Source organism: Perna viridis, chromosome 11 (assembly GCF_037379345.1).
Source record: "Perna viridis isolate PV_CMFRI_1.1 ecotype Kerala chromosome 11, ASM3737934v1, whole genome shotgun sequence".
Taxonomy (NCBI): domain Eukaryota; kingdom Metazoa; phylum Mollusca; class Bivalvia; order Mytilida; family Mytilidae; genus Perna; species Perna viridis.
The window spans coordinates 19,386,337-19,407,717 of record NC_142455.1 but is presented as its reverse complement, the minus strand read 5'-3'; the positions used below and the strand labels follow the sequence as shown (position 1 = coordinate 19,407,717).

The 21,381-nt window shown below is 31.6% G+C and overlaps 2 protein-coding genes across 5 annotated transcripts in view; both read right to left on the bottom strand.

Annotated features, from left to right (window-relative positions):
* The window catches only part of LOC148603241 (5'-AMP-activated protein kinase subunit gamma-1-like), a 215,845-nt gene extending 212,122 nt beyond the window's left edge, over positions 1 to 3,723 (bottom strand). Inside the window, exons 1-2 of one of the 2 annotated variants that reach the window (XM_088552488.1) lie at positions 3,691 to 3,723; positions 2,209 to 2,288 (exon numbers count right to left, since the gene is read on the bottom strand). In XM_088552488.1, the coding sequence (XP_088408614.1) occupies positions 2,209 to 2,288; positions 3,691 to 3,694 (84 nt within the window). In that variant the 5' untranslated portion in view covers positions 3,695 to 3,723. Of the gene's footprint in view, positions 1 to 2,208; positions 2,640 to 3,690 lie in introns of those variants that run through there. The other variant, XM_088552487.1, reaches the window with a different exon arrangement.
* A 2,977-nt stretch (positions 3,724 to 6,700) lies between these two features.
* Positions 6,701 to 21,381, bottom strand: part of LOC148603240 (ATP-dependent translocase ABCB1-like) — a 34,733-nt gene continuing 20,052 nt past the window's right edge. For all 3 annotated transcript variants that reach the window (XM_088551948.1, XM_088551950.1, XM_088551949.1), the window contains 12 exons: positions 20,601 to 20,753; positions 19,812 to 19,913; positions 17,805 to 17,882; positions 16,825 to 16,908; positions 15,985 to 16,188; positions 15,415 to 15,515; positions 14,580 to 14,720; positions 13,705 to 13,861; positions 11,881 to 12,078; positions 10,953 to 11,159; positions 10,110 to 10,256; positions 6,701 to 9,086 (listed from right to left, as the gene is read on the bottom strand). In XM_088551948.1, the coding sequence (XP_088408074.1) occupies positions 8,889 to 9,086; positions 10,110 to 10,256; positions 10,953 to 11,159; positions 11,881 to 12,078; positions 13,705 to 13,861; positions 14,580 to 14,720; positions 15,415 to 15,515; positions 15,985 to 16,188; positions 16,825 to 16,908; positions 17,805 to 17,882; positions 19,812 to 19,913; positions 20,601 to 20,753 (1,770 nt within the window). In that variant the 3' untranslated portion in view covers positions 6,701 to 8,888. The remainder of the gene's footprint in view (positions 9,087 to 10,109; positions 10,257 to 10,952; positions 11,160 to 11,880; positions 12,079 to 13,704; positions 13,862 to 14,579; positions 14,721 to 15,414; positions 15,516 to 15,984; positions 16,189 to 16,824; positions 16,909 to 17,804; positions 17,883 to 19,811; positions 19,914 to 20,600; positions 20,754 to 21,381) is intronic.

Below are 21,381 nucleotides of genomic sequence, written 5' to 3'. Positions count from 1 at the left end.
TCCTTGGAGATGTTCATACATACATTCATTTTCTTGGAGATATTCATACATAGGTGTCCTTGGTAATGTTCATACATAGGTTTCCTTAGAGATATTAATACATTCATTTCCTTTGAGATATTTATACATTCATTTCCTTGGAGATATTCATACATAGGTTTCCTTGGAAATATTTATAGATCCATTTTCTTGGAGATATTCATATATAGGTTTCCTTGGAGATGTTCATACAAAGGTTTCCTTGGAGATATTCATACATAGGTTTCCTTGGAGATGTTCATACAAAGGTTTCCTTGGAGATATTCATACATAGGTTTCCTTGGAGATATTCAAACATAGGTTTCCTTGGAGATATTCATACATTCAATTCCTTGAAGATATTCATACATGTACATAGGTTTCTTTGGAGATGTTCATACATAGGTTTCCATGGAAATATTCATACATTCATTTCCTTGGAGATATTCATACATAGGTTTCCTTTTGAGATATTCATACATTCATTTCCTTGGAGATATTCATATATAGGTTTCCTTGGAGATGTTCATACAAAGGTTTCCTTGGAGATATTCATACATAGGTTTCCTTGGAGATGTTCAAACAAAGGTTTCCTTGGAGATATTCATACATAGGTTTCCTTGGAGATGTTCATACAAAGGTTTCCTTGGAGATATTCATACATAGGTTTCCTTGGAGATATTCATACATTCACTTCCTTGGAGATATTCAAACATAGGTTTCCTTGGAGATATTCATACATTCATTTCCTTGAAGATATTCATACATGTACATAGGTTTCTTTGGAGATGTTCATACATAGGTTTCCATGGAAATATTCATACATTCATTTCCTTGGAGATATTCATACATAGGTTTCCTTTTGAGATATTCATACATTCATTTCCTTGGAGATATTCAAACATAGGTTTCTTTGGATATATTCATACATGCCTTTCCTTGGATATATTCATGCATTCCTTTCCTTGGAGATATTCATACATAGGTTTCCTTGGAGATATTCATACATGTACATAGGTTTCTTTGGAGATGTTCATACATAGGTTTCCATGGAAATATTCATACATTCATTTCCTTGGAGATATTCATACATAGGTTTCCTTTTGAGATATTCATACATAGGTTTCCTTGGAGATATTCATACATTTGTTCCCTTGGAGATATTCATATACATGTAATTGCAGAGAATCAGTCTAACATTATATTTAGTCAGCAAATAAAGTAACCCTTCAAAATTTTCAGTATAAGACAGATTACCTGTGAAAATTTGTAGACACAGGTACAGGTATGGTACATGTATGATCTACTGACAAACAGGAAAATATTTTTAAAAATTAAAATAAATTTGTTTATATTATATATATATCATAAGCCCCTAATGCATGGTTTGTAACATACATAAAAATCTCAATTATGAATCCTTGTGTGAGACAAGATGTACATATACTTGTAAATAGAACATTTGTATATACATGTACCCCAGGACAGAATTAGTACTCCTTCATAAACATCAGAGGCTTAACATACATGTACATACCAAACGTAAATCTTGTTGTTTTTATATATTATGAACCAATGCAATGATAATGTACATATGAATGTACAGTGGATATGTACCCCAGGATATGTACAGTTAATGATTATTGATAAGTATAGGTAAATGTACATGTAAAATTTAGCTTCAGTGATAACCTGTGAAAAGATGAGCTAACTTATTATTATCTACAAAATGAACATTGTTTTGCTGAAAAAAATTATAATAGAATCTACTTAATCATTTGGAGCAATGCAGAGATCTAAAATATAATGCCTGGCGTACTGCAACTACAGAAATTTGAATTAGTGACGGTCTTAGGTCTCAAACAGGTATTATCAAGGGAGTTTTGATCTTAAGAATAGAACTCTCCATGTCACTGCAGGGATAGGAAGATAAAACTCTCCATGTCACTGCAAGGATAGAAGGATAGAACTCTCCAGGTCACAGCAGGTATAGAAGGATAGAATTCTCTATATCACTGCAGGGATGGAGGAGAGCACTTTCCATGTCACTGCAGGAGTCAATTTGACTCTTTATTACTTAAAGTTAAAAATCTGAAATTTTGCTAAATGTATGCTAGTAAAATCCCACAATAATTTGTTTATTTCTATATTAAAAGGATACATTAATATAAAAGGGGAAAAAAGACTTACCGTTTCCAATTTTGATTTTTGCCTGTGTCGTAGAACTTCTTTTGGTGAGCTGGGGTCCCATTCTGATGTAACTGTTTCAACTTTAGACATTGTTGGAGAAAATGAAATAAAATTCCAAAATAATGAATTAAATTCCCATTAAATCCAATGAACAACAAAATAATAAACACTCTTTAAACAAATTCTAACAATTTCACTTTTTCCTCGAAGTAGACACTATCTAAACAAGACATTTAATATCTTATTGAAAATCAAACTTGCATGAAGTTCAAATTCTCAAATTTAATTGGAGGGTATCGATCATAATCCAAATTAGGGAACATGCACTTGAATTTAATTATGATCATAAAATGTCCCAACGCAATCACATGGGAGTCGATCAGATGTTCTGATGTTCCCCATTTATTTAAAGTCCCGCTCGTTGATATACTGATAAATTGTTCACAACTGAATGATCGTAATTCACCCTCGATAATCTATTTGTGGCCACTGTTTAATTCATTTAAACGAGATAAGTATTACACAATAAACAAATAGTATTTGATCACGTCATTAACTTTTCATGTTATAGTATTTGAGGTAATATATTCACAAGTTGAACAAGGTAAATAATTGGTAAAAAACTTCTTTGAAGTGTGAATAAACAAAACACGACTAAGTCATACAAATATATTCAGGCTACATAAAAATAACAGCTCATTTACAAGCAAATGTTTGTTAATCTTGAGAAAAATTTTCAAATGGAGTACAAAAAATTGACATTGCTTATACTTATACATGTATGTCAATGATTATTCAAAGCATAACATTCAGAAAACAAAGCCATCAATTTACTTAATTTGCTCGGGCACTTCATATTACTGGTATCATATAGTCCCTGGTTTGCTTAATAAAAAGGATTGACCTCTTTTTCTTTTTTATTTTGGTGGGTGGGGGGGGGGGTAGCACAAAACCTGTTGGAGGTAACAGCTATAAAGTGGATGACCATTTCAACTGTTCAACCTGAGGTAGGGGAGGCTGGAAGTTTTTGGAAATAAGTATCTATACTTAAAAATGGAAATGGCCGCCACTATCTAGAAAAACAAATGGTAATTCTTCTGAGAATCAATGAATGTAATGAGAAAATGAACTTCTCAACAACAAACTCGCATTTACGGAAATATTCTTTTACTTGTTCATGTCAATCTTAACAATAATAGAATTTTTTTTTTCACGACTTGAAAGGTTTTTATAACTGTTTTTCATACTTTAAAATAATGATTTAATCGAGCATTACTGCTAAAATCCTTTCCTAAACACCTGCGAGCGATGGCACTGAAGGTGAAAGTACATGTAGTAGCGTCGGATTGCAACGCAACACTACAGTAGTACTGTTAAGATATATAGTTGTTGTTAGTATCTGAAATGTTCACAAAAAGTTTCAATCATTCAGCTGCACACATTCAACGAGTACTGAAAACGACATGAAGTCTCAAAACCTACACATTCAACTGAACGCAACAGCTTTTGTTAAGGTCAAGGTCTTATCTGATTTTTCCCAAAGACCGAATATAGCGACCAATAAAAAAGGACGTTGGTTTCCCGTTTTTATGACGTCTTTTCTGTACCCTTACTTAAAGCAGGTGCATTCGATTATCGCTTCCCTCTTGAAGTGGTAACTTTCATATTTGCGCTAGATCTTGTGCAGGCACTTGGAATCTGGGTAGCGGATCCGGAGAAGCAGCTTGCATTCGTCTCAAGCATTTAAATCACATGATGTTAATGTTTCTGATTCGGCTATATATACAAACACAATATACAAAAACTTATGCATTCATAACTTAACATGAGACCATAGCTAATGAAAAACATTATTAACATATACTTGTAGAACAAACCATTATGCATAATATTGAAAATTGACGCACTTTTAATGTAACGTCATATTTTTTTCTTATTCCACCAGTCAAATTTATTAAGCGTCAGTTACTTTTTGTGTAAGAATTGGGTACATGGGCACAGGGTGTCAGTATCATGGTAAAAAGTCAAGATTTCCCATATCACTTTGGTATTTGAGTCATAAGTTCATTGAAATACACTGAAATTGATCATTTCGTTGGCAGAATAATTGTCAAAAGCCTCATTTTACTAAAATTCTATTAAAAAAAAAGCAAATCCAATGATGCAGAGATCAAATAATGATATTTTTAAATAGAGAGCATCCTTGAGTGAAATTATATTGTCAAATTGGTGGGTTTTTGACATGCATGTCTCTGATTTTTTTCCCAATTTGCCTGATTCTTACAATTACTTACACTTGGGTGTTAATCACTGATTTATTTTTTATGGGGGGGAGGGGGGAGAAAAAGAGGAGGGGTAAAGTATCCATTCTCCACACACATTTGTTATTAAGATATAAAGTTGTTTATCTCATACGGTTTTGGGTAACTACCCTGAATTTCTCAGAAAGACATTTTGACTGGTTTGGAGTACATGTAATCCCGTGTGCGTCCGGTGTCAAAAGAATAGGCCCGCAGCAGCGCTAAGCTTGTCGTAAAAGGCGACTAAATATTGCTCAGAACCCTGGCCGGGGGCTAGGGCGCTTTGCCCATAGAGCAACTGGGGTGTGTGCCCCAGGTGGTTGAATAGGGTTAACCCTGGCATGTTGCATGCTGGGGTCGTCAGGTCATAATACGGAAAACCTGACCGCAAAGCATAGTGGTGCAACGTGTTGGGACACTCCAGCAATGCTAGAGGTTGTCTGGCAAGGTATTTCCTGATCCTAGCGTTGGGGTATGAAGGAACGGAATTCCAACCTCTTATAATTACGTTGTAGGAGTACGTGTTGGGAAAGATGTCAAGTTCCTCGCACATTAAAGAACCCTTCTGTGGTATTCTCCCGGAGTAGGAACCATAGGGCTCCACCACAGTAGGCTAAATTGTCCGACCCTACCCACCTCTCCCTATTTCCAGTGGCAATCAAAATTTGTCGACCCCATTATAATTTTGTCCCATCCTATTTTTCACTTCATCATTTCATGTTCATTTTATCATCCATTCCATGTTCGCTGAAATATTGCTGCTCAGCAATCATTCAATCAATCAACCCAAGCAATGCAAGGAAATGAACAAACTTTATTTTTAATCATAAGCTCTCTGTCTAAAAATGTTAAATATTGCTGAAGACTCTCCATCACTGATTATATCCTCAGCAAATTTCACTGATCCAAGCTTTTTTAATTTTAGAAAGAAGCTTAAATCAATGGCAAGCCGACCTGGACAAAAAGGGGTGTTTCTAATATCAGAAAATTATTTTTTAATATTATAAATTCATTTTTTAATATTACAAATTTGATTTCTAATATCACAAAGCCCTTTTTAATACTAAAAAAAATCATTTTTTAATTTTAAAAATTCAATTGAATATATTAGAAAATGATTTTTTTTAATATTAGAAAATGAATTTGTTGTATTCAATTACGATTTTTTTTTAATATTAGAAAATACATGTATTTGTAATATTAAAAAATGTGACTGATTTTGCAATTCAATTTGTAATATTACAAAATGTGTAATATTTTATAATATTACTTTATCAGGGACTTTGTAATATTAGAAAATTAATTGCTAATATTAATAAATATTTTGTAATATTAAAAAAATGATTTTGAAATATTGAAAATTCATTTTCTAATATTACAAAATATTGATTTTTGTCCACTTTGGCTTGCCATATAAATCTGGAATATTCATTTATATTCCAGTCTTCATGATAAAAAAATATTGATGAGAAAAAAAAAATAACATAGCTAATTCTATAGGTCAATCAATATTTTCACAAGCCTTGTACCTCAAACTGCTGCCTTTAAATTTTAAATTGATATAACAGCTTGACTTGTATTTTCCAGCCTATTGGTAATATAAGGAAAAAATAATTGCAAACACTTTAATCACTGTTGCTTGCAATCAGGTATATAGACTGCAACATACAGCATTGTGATAAAGAATAAGGAGGCCATTAAATTATCACTATATAAGTAGTACATGTACTGTGAAAGTATTATTGTTCGTGGGGTTCCAATTTTTGTGGTATTCGTGGATAGGTCAAACCACAAAATTTGGTTCTTAACAAAAAGGAAATTTTTATTGATGTGTATACTGAAAACCTAAAAACCACAAACTCAAGAATCCTTGAACTTGTGTTTCTTCCCTAATCCTCGAATTAAAGTACTTTCACAGTATGTGTCTACTTGGACCATATTATCTGCATATAAACTACTCATAACAATAGAAGTTGTTTCTTCCTTAGCTAAAGCATCTATAAACTTAAAAGGAGAGGACGCTTACCCTACCAGTTCACCTGGTCCATGCACCTAGTTTTTATTGGAGTTACTATATTTCTGTGTGTTATTTTGGTTATTTTATGTTGTTATCGCTGAATGATATTCTTTTTTATTACCATTCAAATCCTGGTTGCCTTGATTTTACCATATATAAAAACAAAACAAGCATGTTCATATAAATTTTATTCTTAAACAAAATATTGTAAACATAACAATACATGATAGTCTTGAAGCATACAACTACTGGATGATACTTTGTGAAGTTGAGTAAAGAATATAAACACATCTACTTATAATGGGGAAGGCAAGCAATAATTCACAATAGATATCATAAAAAAAGGTACAGTTATTTTATAACAATGAAAAAAAACTCATATCCAAAAATATGTTAAGGAAAAATAATGGGAAAGGGAGGCAACTCTAGAAAACAACATTGTACATTGAGATTGGGTTGCAATCAAAATAACGAAAACTTACCATAATGATAAAATCAATGTCTAAAATGATATACAAAAAATAGGGCATAAATGGAACATTAAGTGATACCCTGCCTAAGTAATGGGGAAAACAGAGGGACGGCAAAATAAAATGGACTAATGCAAAAAATACATTTTGCATAAAAATTCATTGATACATTGATGGATGAACACACAACTTTTTGGAGGGTATGAAATTATACCTTACGACTTCCTGTGTTGAGGTATAAAAAGTAGATATGCTAAAAAAAAGTCATGAAGCTGAATTTTTGTCATAAATTCACTGACTATCAAGATACAGCAATATATTAAGTCTAACATACTCTAAAATTGAATTGTAAAATAACAAACAAATGCAATCTGTAGAATTATCATAAATAAACAGAACAAACATTTATTTTTGGATTATTTCATAATGTACATGTATACCATTCCATTATGATGTGTCCCTGTAGCTACCATTACTTTGCTAGGAGAAAAATCTGAGAACAGTGGTACCACAAAAGTTAAAAATACTTAAGTCTGAGAATATTCTTAACTTCCATGGTAACTCCAATCAATGTCTTTCAACTTGATGATGTCACACACAGTTAAAAATTTTCTCAGACTTAAGTAATTTTTCAAGTCTTGTGGCACTGGGGCCAGATTAATGAATATGGTAACAACCATGGCAGGGATATTAAAAATTACAAATGTACTATTAAAATTTTTATTACCATTAAAATAAAGGATGGACAAGAAAATCTGTACAGAAGATAATACTTTCACAGAAAAAAAACCATTCTGTATGTCATGATTTCTGCCTTACATTGGATGTAAAGTAAACTTATTCTTATTAATATTTTATTTTCATTTTTAGTGTCATGTACAAATTGGCAGGGGTTTATTTTTATTATGATGTACATGTAAGTTTGTGTTAAGAGATTTCTGAAACCTCAAGCTCTGCAACAATGTTTTTTTTTTTTGCAAACTTATCCTGGAGAAAGCAAGGAAAATATATTCCTAAAAAAAAAAAAACCAAATAGATATGCATTATGTAAGATACAAGAGATTATAGCTGATTTTTATAAGATCCAACATGTATATTGAAAAAATCTGACTAAATTGTGCTTGTAAATGAGATTCATGAAGTAAATACAGTCAATTTGATATATAAAGTTAAAAGTACATCATGAACATTATGCTGTCATCTTCATAAACACAAGAAATGATTGTCAATAGAAATCTACAGTCAGTATCACTACTACAAAATTAGGGATTGGAATTCCATTCCACTATACCCAAATAGGATAGCATTGATTCAGTTTGCCAAACAACCTTTAGCATTGCTGGAGTATCATTATCATATAAAGTATGGAATTTATAGTATATTTTAAATTTTGACCAAATTTTATCCCATTGTTAATAGAATTTACAACTTACTTCATACACTGAAACCTGTCTAAACTGAATCCTGAATTAACCGAAGACATGTCTACATCAGACAATTTACAACTTACTTCATACACTGAAACCTGTCTAAACTGAACCCTGAATTAACCAAAGACATGTCTACACCAAACAATTTTTGAAGTCCCATTGTGTCAATTTAAATGCATTTTGAACCTGTATAATCTGTACACCTGTCCAAACCGACCAAATTCTACCGTCTGAAAAGGGTTTGGTTTAGAGAAGTTTGACTGTACTTGTCATATTATGTAAAATTACATGTAGTAATGTATATATGTATATTGGAAATTTATGAAATATGAAAATAAACATGTTCCAGTATTAGTACATATATCACAGGAGAAACACCAGACAGAACTTGATGAAAATGTTGCACCACATTTTGAACCCATCACCTGGATAACTTAAGCAAAAATTGTCCATCTGTCTCCTATCATTTTCCTTGGTTATGTGTGCTGAGTTTATAATAAATGCCTTTGAAAGCCATGAGTTCTGAATGGCTGCCTAACTCCACTACTTCACCCTTGTGTATTATGGCAATTTTATTGGCATTTTGAATAGTTGACAGTCTGTGAGCTATAACTAAACATGTTCGACCTTCCTGGGCTTTATCTAATGCATCTTGCACAACCTGAAAAAAAATGGAGGATGTGAGATATTTTTTTGCAATAAAAAAGTTGAGTTATCCCCCTTCAAAAATAAAACAATTCCAATTTTTCTTCTAAAATCAAACAAGATCATATGGAGCGATTGCGTTCGAATTCTTTGACACAACATTTGTACATTTCTGTCAATATAAATATAACTAGGAGTAATTGCTAATATTGTAAGAGGGTTTCTATACAAAAACCTGGCAGTGGGTTGTTCATGACAAATTTTGTTTTCAAAATAAAATTTTGACCAATTCCATTTCACAAATGCATGCTTTCTTAAAGTTTGTTTTTGATTAATTTCAATGATTAAAGAGAAATAAATTACATAGAAAGCATTGAAATTCATCGAAGAAAGGGAGATAACTCTTTCATTTGAGCAAAATTTTGTTCTTATGTTGTGAACTTTAAATGCATTTTCAGAGCCATCCATTGTTGATTTGAAACAAGCTTTGTCCTATTATACATACATATGGTATATATATTACACTGCAACAAAAAATTCAGTGAGATAAACTTTAACCCGTGCCACCCATATTATAGGATCTGCCTGATTTTTACATGACAGCCTCATAATGCAAATATTGACACAGTATTACAGTATTACATGCAAAACAACCTTAAAAATAAAAATTTGAGAAAAAAATGACAAATAGAAAAATTGAAATATATGTTTTCATATGTTTTAAATATGAACAAAAAAATGTTTGGTGCTTATGAAAATACCTAAAAACACGTTTTTCAAAAAAATATGAAAACCATAACATTTTCATGTAATAAGGCTTATGGATAACATGTAATATTTGTTTTAGTACACTCACCCTTTCACTTTCTGTGTACAGTATTATAGTCACAGATTAATATTTGTTTTGGTACACTTACCCTTTCACTTTCTGTGTACAGTATTATAGTCACAGATTAATATTTGTTTTGGTACACTCACCCTTTCACTTTCTGTGTACAGTATTATAGTCACAGATTAATATTTGTTTTGGTACACTTACCCTTTCACTTTCTGTATCTAATGCTGAAGTGGCCTCGTCCAGCAGTAAAATCTTAGGATTCCTTATTAACGCTCTTGCTATAGCTACTCTTTGTTTCTGACCTCCACTGAGTTGTGTCCCTTTGTCACCCACATTTGTATCATAACCCTGAAATAAAAAGATGATAAAAAGTAACCGTGATCAAAACATGAAATTGCACTCCTTATCCTTCTATTTATATACTCACTAATACAGGAAGTTGATATCACCTAGCACTCCTTATCCTTCTATTTATATACTCACTAATACAGGAAGTTGATATCACCTAGCACTCCTTATCCTTCTATTTATACACTCACTAATACAGGTAGTTGATATCACCTAGCAAACAAAATCACTTACAATATGTTCCATCTATATAAAGCCATATACCAAAAATAAAATCAATCTGTCCAGTGAGATCCACTTTAAAAAACTTCGATTGGATGGAATGACAGACGGACAAGGAAATTCCAACATACCATCCACCCATTGAGTTGGGTATACTGGTAATATAAACTTGTGCTCTGGACATGTAAAACTTATATTATCTCTAATTACAAGCATCCAAATATAATTACTTATATCCTACATATGATACCATAACCTTCATACAAAGTTTCATTAAAATTCATTTATTGGTTTTGGAATTAATGATACAAGGAAAGAAAATTTTGTCTTCTGCCCTTACACATTCACTTCTCCCTGACCACTCTCCACTTCTCCCTAGTGTCTCTCTGAAAGAGAAGTCACTTCTCCCTGTTTTTCTCAAGTAGCCTGAGCCCTGCTTACTATGTACTTCCATTTTTATAAACAGCTACTTACATGAGGTAGACTTTCAATGAAATTATGGATATTGGCAGATCTTGCAGCCTCTATGATATCTGACATTGGAACTTTACGTGATGTGTCACCATAGGCTATATTTTCAGCGATACTGGTGTCGAATAACACTGGTTCCTGGGAGACTATACCAATCTTGGACCGTAACCAGTTCACATTCAATGATTTTACTTTCTTTCCATCAATGAACTGAAAAAAAGGCACAAAATTGTTACACTTCAAATCTACAATAACAGAGAATCTATAGCAAATAACTTTCCATTTCATATATAATTTTTTACATACATGTACTTGTATCATATTTACATACTTGTGAACCACTAGAAAACATTCAGTGGATAGGAATGGATGCAACCACCGAGCTGCAATACAATTGGTTTTCAATGCCCTTAAGTGTCAGTCTTTGTAAGAATCAGGCTGTGCCAGTGTGGGTGAAACATGGTATGAAAAAAAACACTATCTTGATAGTGTAATTTGACAATTTGCATGATCAGAATCAAGGGAAAAAATAAAAGCGATTTTTCATACCATGTTGCTGTATTGAGATATAATTTCATAGAAATTCACTGTAATGTGCATTTAAAGGGCAGATAACTCTGTCAAAAACCACATTTTCTAACATTATGTTGAAAAATTTACAAGCAAATCCAATGATGCAGAGATCAAATCATGGTCTTCTCAAATAAAGACAGCATCCTTGACTGAAATTATATTGTCAGATCAGTGGTGTTTTGGCATGCATGTTTTTCCCCGTTTTGCCCGATTCTTACAAATACTTACACTTAACTCAGATTTGTGTTACTAAGAAATATGTATTTGTTTGCCCTTAAAAACCAGAATAAATACTGTTTCCTTTTAATTACAAAATTTTAAAAATATTTTTTGGGGGGAGGTAATTTGCTATTCTTACCACATCTCCATCCTCTGGGTCATAGAACCTCTCCACTAACTGTACAGTGGTACTTTTACCACATCCACTGGACCCCACAAGTGCAATTGTCTCCCCTGGTTTGGCTTGGATAGTTAGACCATTCAGTACCTTGACATCAGGTCGTGCTGGGTAACGGAACTTAACATTCTTCAACTCTATATCTCCAACAACACCATCCTGGAAAGTACAGGTTTAAGGAAATAGTTAGAAAGCTACAAATTCTAAAATCAAATAAGTTAACTCCAATGGAGGTCAGTGTAAATGTATAAATTTCAAGATGTACACATTTACGCTATTGCAGACAATAAGTGTGAGAAATACAACATAATTTTGATGCAATGAAATGCCTACAGTGAAAAATTATGCTTATATAAAAACTTTCCCCTTTTATGTCATAGTACTGGGAAAACTAATGCAAAAACAAACCAGTGTTGTACAAAACACAATTACAAAACTTTCCACTTAATCAAATTGCTGATAGCACTGGTGGTTTTTGATTCTTGTGAAAATTGTAGCATGAACAAAATTTCAAAGATTACTTAAGATGTTGAATAAAATTGTGATCATACATGGCATTTAATGTACTATTAAAACTGTCCTTTTTAATATATACATGTATAAATTGAAAGTCAATCTATACAACTGATCCAACTTCACACACATGTACAATTCTTTGTTCCATTTCATCTTTTTCCCCAATTTTTAATCTATTCAAAAGTTAATGTGTATGTACATTCAAAAGTTAAATTAACAAAGCATTTATTCTACATAACAATTATACTTAAATAAAACCAATATCAGCTTAAAAAAATAATTTCCCTAACACAAGATTTTCAAAATCTTGACACTTTTATCAATTTGAATTTTCCTGCCAATTTCACTGCTCTTCACATCCTGTTTATAAATGGTAAAATATCAATTATAGGATGGTTAATTTGACTTATAAGTGTGTTAAAATGAAAATTTTAAAAACATTTTATCCTTCCAGACACATAACTGCAAGAAATAAATTCCCTAAATGTAAATTTATTACTAAATATCTTTCAAGGCAAAAAATGAGTCCCCAAAATCTTGATCGAGTTGATATGAAGAATAATTCTTAATTTTATTAGCATAATTAAAAGAATATTACTGGGCAGATACATTGCAAGAAACATATTTACCTGTCATAAAAGAGGTATTGAATGATATAAAAGGAATTACATTTGGACTATATTTTTGTGTAGAGTTCAGAAATAGTCGGAAAGTAACAGTTATAAACCGGTGACATAGGTATTTTGATCCTGAAGAATCAAAAACCACAAAAAAACCCCATAAAGTTGTAACATTGACCTCAGATTCAAACAAGACAGAACTTATTAATTTTTGTCTTGCCTGCGATAAATGTCAAGAAAGGCAAGACTAAGGTTTTGTGTTTCCGGCATCCATGTCAAGATTTTCATGTTAAGTTTTCTGATTACATCGGAGTTTGATAAGAACCACTTGTGCTAGGTCAATCAAATTTGGTATTCAGTTGCATTAGAATTCTTCACACCTGAGACTCAAAACATTTGTTTTTTTAACTTAAATAGCTTCAATATCTATTTCTGGTTGGGTTTTAATGCCTGTGATATTAACCTCAGACTTCTGAATCAATACCTACTATCCTCATCATCTTAATTATCTATTTCTGTTAGGTTTCAATAATGAATTATAGTGATCTCAGACTTCAGACTCGATGCTTACAAATTAATCACCCTCATTAGCTTCACCATCTTTATCTAAGCTGTTGTAATCCCCTCAGACTGAATACTTGATACTTACTGGTTGATCTCCCTCATCAGCTTCAGCGTCTATTGCTGGTTGGGTTTCAATAATTTCAAACAATCTAGATGCAGCAACTTGCCCTTTCTTGAAATCCATGGAGTGTGACATGGTCCTCCCACTGTGCATTCCACCGACTATTATAGCAATAAATACCCTGCAAAATAAATAAATAAATTATCAGTTTTGAGACCATAGGCAATACAAAAGGTAGTGTCCAACATTGTTTAAATGCTAGAAATATGAATTTCTGTACAAAGGCAAATATTATTTGAAATGCATATCAACTTTACATGAAAAATATATGATTTTCACCAGAAAATGTCACATGAAAAGATTGCACAAAATTCACATGAAGGCTTGATTCACACAAACTTTGTCACAAATCTTATTTTTAACAATTCATGCAAAAACCATGTGAAATAATTTTTGCATTTGTACAACAAACCATGTTGAGAAATACATGAAATGAAATCACTAGGAGCTGAGAAAAAGGATACCAAGTTGCTAACCAACACAATAGGAAACAATTATATTTACTTGTTTTTTTCTTAAGGAGGTAGGGTAAGGGACATAACTCTTGAAATCAAAGATATGCTTGTATCATATTCAATTTCACCAAAGCCTTTCAAGCTTTCATTTGAAACAGTTCAAATTAATTTGATGCTTACATGATATTGATGTGAAATGCTGAATGCAAACATTCCAATGATTTGTTAGAGTTGTGTCCCTTACCCCAGGTCTACCTCCTTAAATGAGCCTCAAAAGAAGTCATTTCTGGATGTATGTACATTTGTATTTGTACATAAAAGGGTAATATTTTATAACCCAATGAACTAGTAGATGGAGTACACAAAAACAACCTGCCTAATTACCTGAAGACAAGATGGAACTCGAGATTTTCGTACTGGACCAGGTAGGCACCATATGTGAAGGCTCCAGCATATGAGAAAAACTGAATACTCATTGATAATCCATACACAAATCCATTCACGACAGACTTCTTTCTCCCAGATCTTAAAAAAGGTAATAAATCATCAGATTGGTTGGTTCTCTTTGGGCAACACAGTTTATTTTGTATAACATAACAGGTCATATTTTTGTCAATTTGACACCCTTCAGATGTAATATTGGCATTCAACTTCAAGACAGAACAATGATGTCTAGGCCCTTAAGTAAATACTTAGTAATGCATTGAATGATCTGCTTCTATGTTCATAAAGTATAAACTACCCCACAGTTGGTTATATCTTGAAACTTGTTTTAAGATTAAAAACAATCTTTGCATAAATAGCAAATGTAAGGAATTCCTAAATCCTAAAAAGTGACCAAAATTTAAAAGAAATTTTTCTGTTTTTTTTTGTTTTTAGCTAGTAGCAATTTGTTTCTAATTTTGCTGTGTGTAAAAAGAGTACCATAAGAAATAAATCTAAAACAGTGTAAAAACCATACAAACACTTCTATGTTCATAAAGTATAAACTACCCCACAGTTGGTTATATCTTGAAACTTGTTTTAAGATTAAAAACAATCTTTGCTTAAATAGCAAATGTAAGGAATTTCTAAATCAGAAAAGTTACCAAAATTTAAAAGAAATTTTTCTGTTTTTTTTGTTTTTAGCTAGTAGCAATTTGTTTCTGATTTTGCTGTGTGTAAAAAGGGTACCATAAGAAATAAATCTAATACAGTGTAAAACCATACAAACACTCACAAATAGACATGATCTACATAACTGTTACACTGCTCTATAAATGTCTGCTCTCTGGTAAGGGAGACAACTGTTCTAATATTATCAACAACCTCTGAAAATAGCTGCAAGAGAAAAAAAAAACAATATTACCAGCCCTTACAATATACTGGTATATAGGCTATATTTTTCCACTAGAAAGTCATGGCAAATGGCTCATGAGTACTGAAACTGATTTGTATCAAAATTTCTATATCAATCTCATATGTTTCTCTAAATGTAATATGATGTATCCCCCACTCAAACAGGAAGTTGATATTGGACAGCAAGCAAAATTAATAACATTGTATGATTTATACATCAAAAGCCATTCACTTAATTTGAAATTAATCCATCCACCATAGCGAAGATAGTTGCAATGAAATTTGGACAGACCAATGGATGGACAAAGTAATTTAATACATCCACTCATTGAGTTAGGATAAAAAAAATGTCTTCTAATTTACTTAAATCTTAAAGTTATGTTAAGTTTCTTCCTGTTCATTAAAGAGCTAGAATTAGAGGGTAAAGTCTAAAGTACACCACTTCACTTACTTTTCCAGCTTTGCCCAAGGCATGTTTATCTCCCTTGGCAAACCCAGTTAATATCTTGTTGTGAATGATCCCTGTGGCTATCATCAAAGGCAAAAATCCTAGGACAACAAAGGTTAACTTCCAACTAAAGACAAACGCAATTATCAGTGCTGCTAAGATCGTTGTTAATGCTTCCAGGGTGTTGCCAATTTTATTTCCAGTTGCCTGAAAAAAAGTAAGATCAGAAGTTTATTTCAAATATGTTCAGCATTGAAATATTTTGCTATTACTATTGGACTCTTTTTAGTATGCTTTTGAAGGGAGCGCATTCTTTGTTTACAGTGGACCGTCATGTTGCTATGGACAAAGTCTCATTCAGTAAGGAGAATGTGTGAGACTTTATTCTGAGAAAGCTTATAAATTATTATACCATCAATAATTTCCAAATTATGATTAAATAAATAAATGAATATAAAATCGTCATATTAAAAGACATAACTGCAGTTCCACACTTGTGAGATTGTCTATTTCCAGGTCAAAAAGTTTTGTTACTTCAGTCAGAATACTTTTTAGCCATTCATAATTCTGGCCTTACATTGTACATATATAGGATATCACTGACGGTCCATCCATATTACATCTTGTCTTTAGATTTTTAAAGTACAATCTCTAATCATGTGTATAAGAAGTCAAAAAAATGAGTTTGGTTTATTTATTGTTGAGCTTTGAGCCCAATGGCTAATTTAATCCATTGGTAATGCCTTTGATTAAACACAAAGATCTTTTCATCACATATTGACAGCTGTAATAATCGTTCTGTGACTAAGACAATTTTTGGCATCATCCATATACCATACTTACTCCTTGTACAAGTGTAGCATCAGATGAGAGTTTAGATGTCAGAGCACCAACTGTATTCTTAGGGTCATCAAAGAATGTTGCATCCTATAATAGAAAATTGTAAATTAAAACTAAAAAAAAAACTGAGCAAATTTCACTTGGTTATACTCAGTTGGTGAAGATGATTCCCTCTTGGTCAACAAAATCAGGAAACCAACAAAGTTATTTAGATGGAAAAACAAAATATAAGATGCACAATATGGAATTATGCCATAAAGAATTAGTAAAAGTTCCTTCAAACTGTATTCTGTAGATTAGAGAAGTTATTGATTACAACTGTGGACAAACATATGACTATTTTGCTGATCCTGATTCCTAATTGGTACACTAGGCTCAAAGTTCAAATGTCACAGAATATATTGTGGCACTTTTAGACAGATGGCTAAAATAAGCCAAAACAACAAATCTGTGAGCAATGACTGACTGGTGATTTGCCTGCTTTCAATAACAATATAAGGAAAAAAAAAGTCCTCAGTAAACAGGAAGTTGCTAAAGAATTTTTCCAAAATTTGACCTCACAATATTGCAAACCTAAAGGAAGAATGTGTTAAAATTTCAAGCCACTGTGAAGAGTAGTTGCTGAGAAAAGTGCAACACAAACTTCAACTTTCAAAAACATAAAGTAAAAAATAAACAAAATACTCAGTAAACAGGAAGTTGTAGTGGAATTTTTCTGAATAAGGGTCCCACCATATGGCATAACCACAAAAAGAATGTGTTCAAATTTCAAGCCGCTGTGATGAGTAGTTGCTGATAAAACTCTGAGTGAAAAACATTGTTAGACAGAAACACGAACAAGGGCAAAACAGTATATCCCCCTATCCTTAGAACAGGGGTTTAGTTAGCACGCTGCAAAAATTACCTGCTCTATACCATCTAAGGCTGAAAACAACGAAGACAGAACATAGCCTGAGGTTAAGATATCTTGTTACCATACCTACCTGCCAAACTATAGACTTAAAAGCATGTCTTCTAAATCTGGTTGTCAAATTACCACCTGCTCTACAAAATGTTACATTCTGTCAAAAGAAAACAAAGAGCATACAGCTTATTAAGAAAATTTTACATGAGAATTTGAATTTAAGAATAAATCATGGTAACTTCATTTTATCATTGTTTTGGCTATTTAATGTCACCTTGTTTTACCCCGAGGGATAGCGAGGGGGTTAAAAAACGAAATAAATGGGCAGCCCATGGTAAAACAATAATAAAATGAAGCTTCCATGATTTGTTTCAATTCTAATATGACTAGATTCTTCATATTTTTAAACAGACGCAGCCTACGTGTTGTACGAAATGTTGGTCATGTGTGTATCACTTTTTTACCATGACTGTAATCTAAAGAGCTTCGAAGCATGTCACATTAGAATGAGAGGATAACTTTCATGTTTAAGTTATTAGTTTTCTGTATATGAAGAAATGATATTAATCACCTTGTAAATAATGTTTTTTTTTTCTGCTGTTCTCATATGCTTATTTTTTATGTAATACTGTATGATGGGTTTAAAATTTGGTAATTTTGATTTTCAAACTTTGCCTTTCTAAATCAACACCTCGCTAAAATAAACTGCTATAAAGTAACAATAGTCCTTTCTGTATTTTGATCTGTATTTTTGAAGAAATCATACATACAATAATTACTTTCTCCCACTTAAATAAAAACCAAATCAAGAACAATAACTCTTGCAAAGTGCTAATTCCATACACAATCTATATGAGTAAAAGTGTCTCAAAAGAGCAGCAACCAAATGACAAACTATGACTGGTATTGGGTCCATAATTGTTTCTGAATGAGAAATAAATATGAATTTAGTGGATTTTAACATGCACGAATCACCACCTGTCAGATATTTATCAAGACTGCTACTTAAAGAAGACAGAATAAATATGGGTCATTCAACAAAATTTACTTTTTAAAATAAAATTTATTACAAGGAAATCATCAAAGTTGATGATATAACTGTCAAAGAGCAAATTACCACATGGCAAAAAAGGTATTAAAAAAATTTGGCATTTCTTATTATACAGATGCTTAGTGATGCACAAAGTACTTAAGTAAATATTTCACAGAATTTATTTAAGATGTTAAAATATGCCAAAATTATTACATGAAAGTTACCCATTATACAATAAAATACAAGTTAATTTTCATCAAATCAATGTTTTGAAATAAAATGATTATGATAAACAGTAAACAGTCATTTTAACATGGGTATTGATATGGATGTAACCGTGTCCCATATTTTAAGAATCTTTTACATTGCTTAAAGCTTAAAAAAAACATGGTTCATGTATACACAACTGTGGAATTATGAAAAAAAATTCAGGATCTTTTTACATTGTTAAAAGCTTTAACAAAACATGGTGCATGTATACACAATTGTGGAATTATGAAAAAAATTCAGGATCTTTTTACATTGTTAAAAGCTTTAACAAAACATGGTGCATGTATACACAATTGTGGAATTATGAAAAAAAAAATGTAATTTAAGTCAAATCATGGCATTTAGGCCATACCTTTAGAACAGTTCACAAAGATGCTGCCCATTGACAATGTATCATTATGAGAAATTATCCACCTTGACACTGTATCATGTTGGAGATTCTCCCCATTGACAATTTATTATGTGGAGTTTTTTTCCCCCATTGAAACTTTATCATGTGGAATGTTCTTCCCTCCCCATTGACACTGTATCATGTGGGAATTTCTTCCCCATTGACAATGTATGAAACAGGAGATTTTTATGTAAAAGCAAATTTTTATATAAAAATTCAATTATTTAGTATTTTTTACATAAAATATAGTCATTTTACCAAACCTTCCAAAAAACCTAACATTTTCATAGGGAGATTAAAAATTTTTCATTGATTTTGTGGGAGTCTATCCCTGATATGTAAGGGAAAACAAGTATGGAAAACTTGTGCATTTGAGACAGTTTTATACTCACAATGATCAACTTGAATAATGCAGAAACAACAGCCACCCCCATGGTGATTCCAACTAGTATGAGAGATGCCTTTTTCTGTTCCTCATGATCATAGTTAAATGCCTGATAAAAGATAAATAAACCACTCAAATGTATGTGGTTAGTTAATTTTACATTACTTCAAGACTTAGATTATTACTCTAAATGTTTATTGATATATATCTGCTCATAAAAAAATTCAAAAAGCTGTTCATTTGGTGTAGAAAGTATTACTAAGATCTTCCTTCAAAAGCAAAATTGTTTCCAATTACAAAGGTTTCCACATTGATTAACCTATCAACTGATTCTTATAGAGACTTGTATTTAAGTAGTACTTCAGTTTAGAATCATGCAAAATGTGAATCATAACTGAAAAGCCTACATATTTTTATTTTTGATATTTTATTTAAAATGTCATAGTAAAAATAAAGTAAGATGTAGATGTTCATATAACCCTTGTTCATAGGAGATAAAAATCATAAAGAATGTACTGTAGAATTCAAAATTAAGGGAGATAACTCCGTAAATGACACTAAAATACAATAGACACTATTGGCTTTTTGATGTGGTTTATCGCCTAAGAGCAGACAGATTGGAATGAATAATTAAATACATCACCATATAGACCTATAAAGCAACTTAATAACAAAAAAATTAAAATATATAGCCTCTTTTTGAGGTGTATCACATTTCACAAAATTTGCATGATGCTTACAAAGACTCTACTTAAACACTCAATTAACAGAAGGTGAAACAATATCTCTAAATTACCTTGATGAATTCTGACAATAAGATGGAAAATGAAGGTTGTAGAGCCCCGGCCAGGACAGACACAATGATACCAGTCACAATAAGGTGCCATTCAGGAGAATTCATCTTTAGAATCTTTGACATAGGTACTAGTGTAATCTCTTCTTCCTCTTTCTGTAATTATACATACATATTTATTATATAGATAGTATTGTTTTTATCGAATGTTCCCAGTGAAATAAAATTTGATAATTCACACTTTGAAATAAAGTTGGTAATTTCACTCTCAGACTTTCTCATGCCAAAACGTCACATTTTTTATATCAATCCACCAATCACAGAATTTAAAATTCTAATTATGAAGAAAATCTATAAAATAAACAGGATAATCAATTGGTTATCGTGAATAACCAAGATATGATCCGCACACGAATTAAATCTAGGCATTCTTCAGCACTTGTGATAATATTTTGGTTAATCACTCTATCCAAGTAATATTCTTATTTTTCTTTTATTCATATAAAATTTCAATTTGTTCTTGACATGCTGAATTACTTAAAAGAATTCCAGATTTTTAAAAAAAAAAAAAATCAAACAAAATCAGTAAATTAATTAAGCTTATTATCACTATGTGGACAAAGATAATAGAAGATATATATCATCATGAAAAATTGTCATAAATTTGTTAATACATCTACTTTCACTAATTTATCACAATAATATATCATTTTAAACTGGCTGGAGAGTATATCATAATACTTCAGTAAATTAAAACTAACACTTTTCACTTATTATTTCAAAA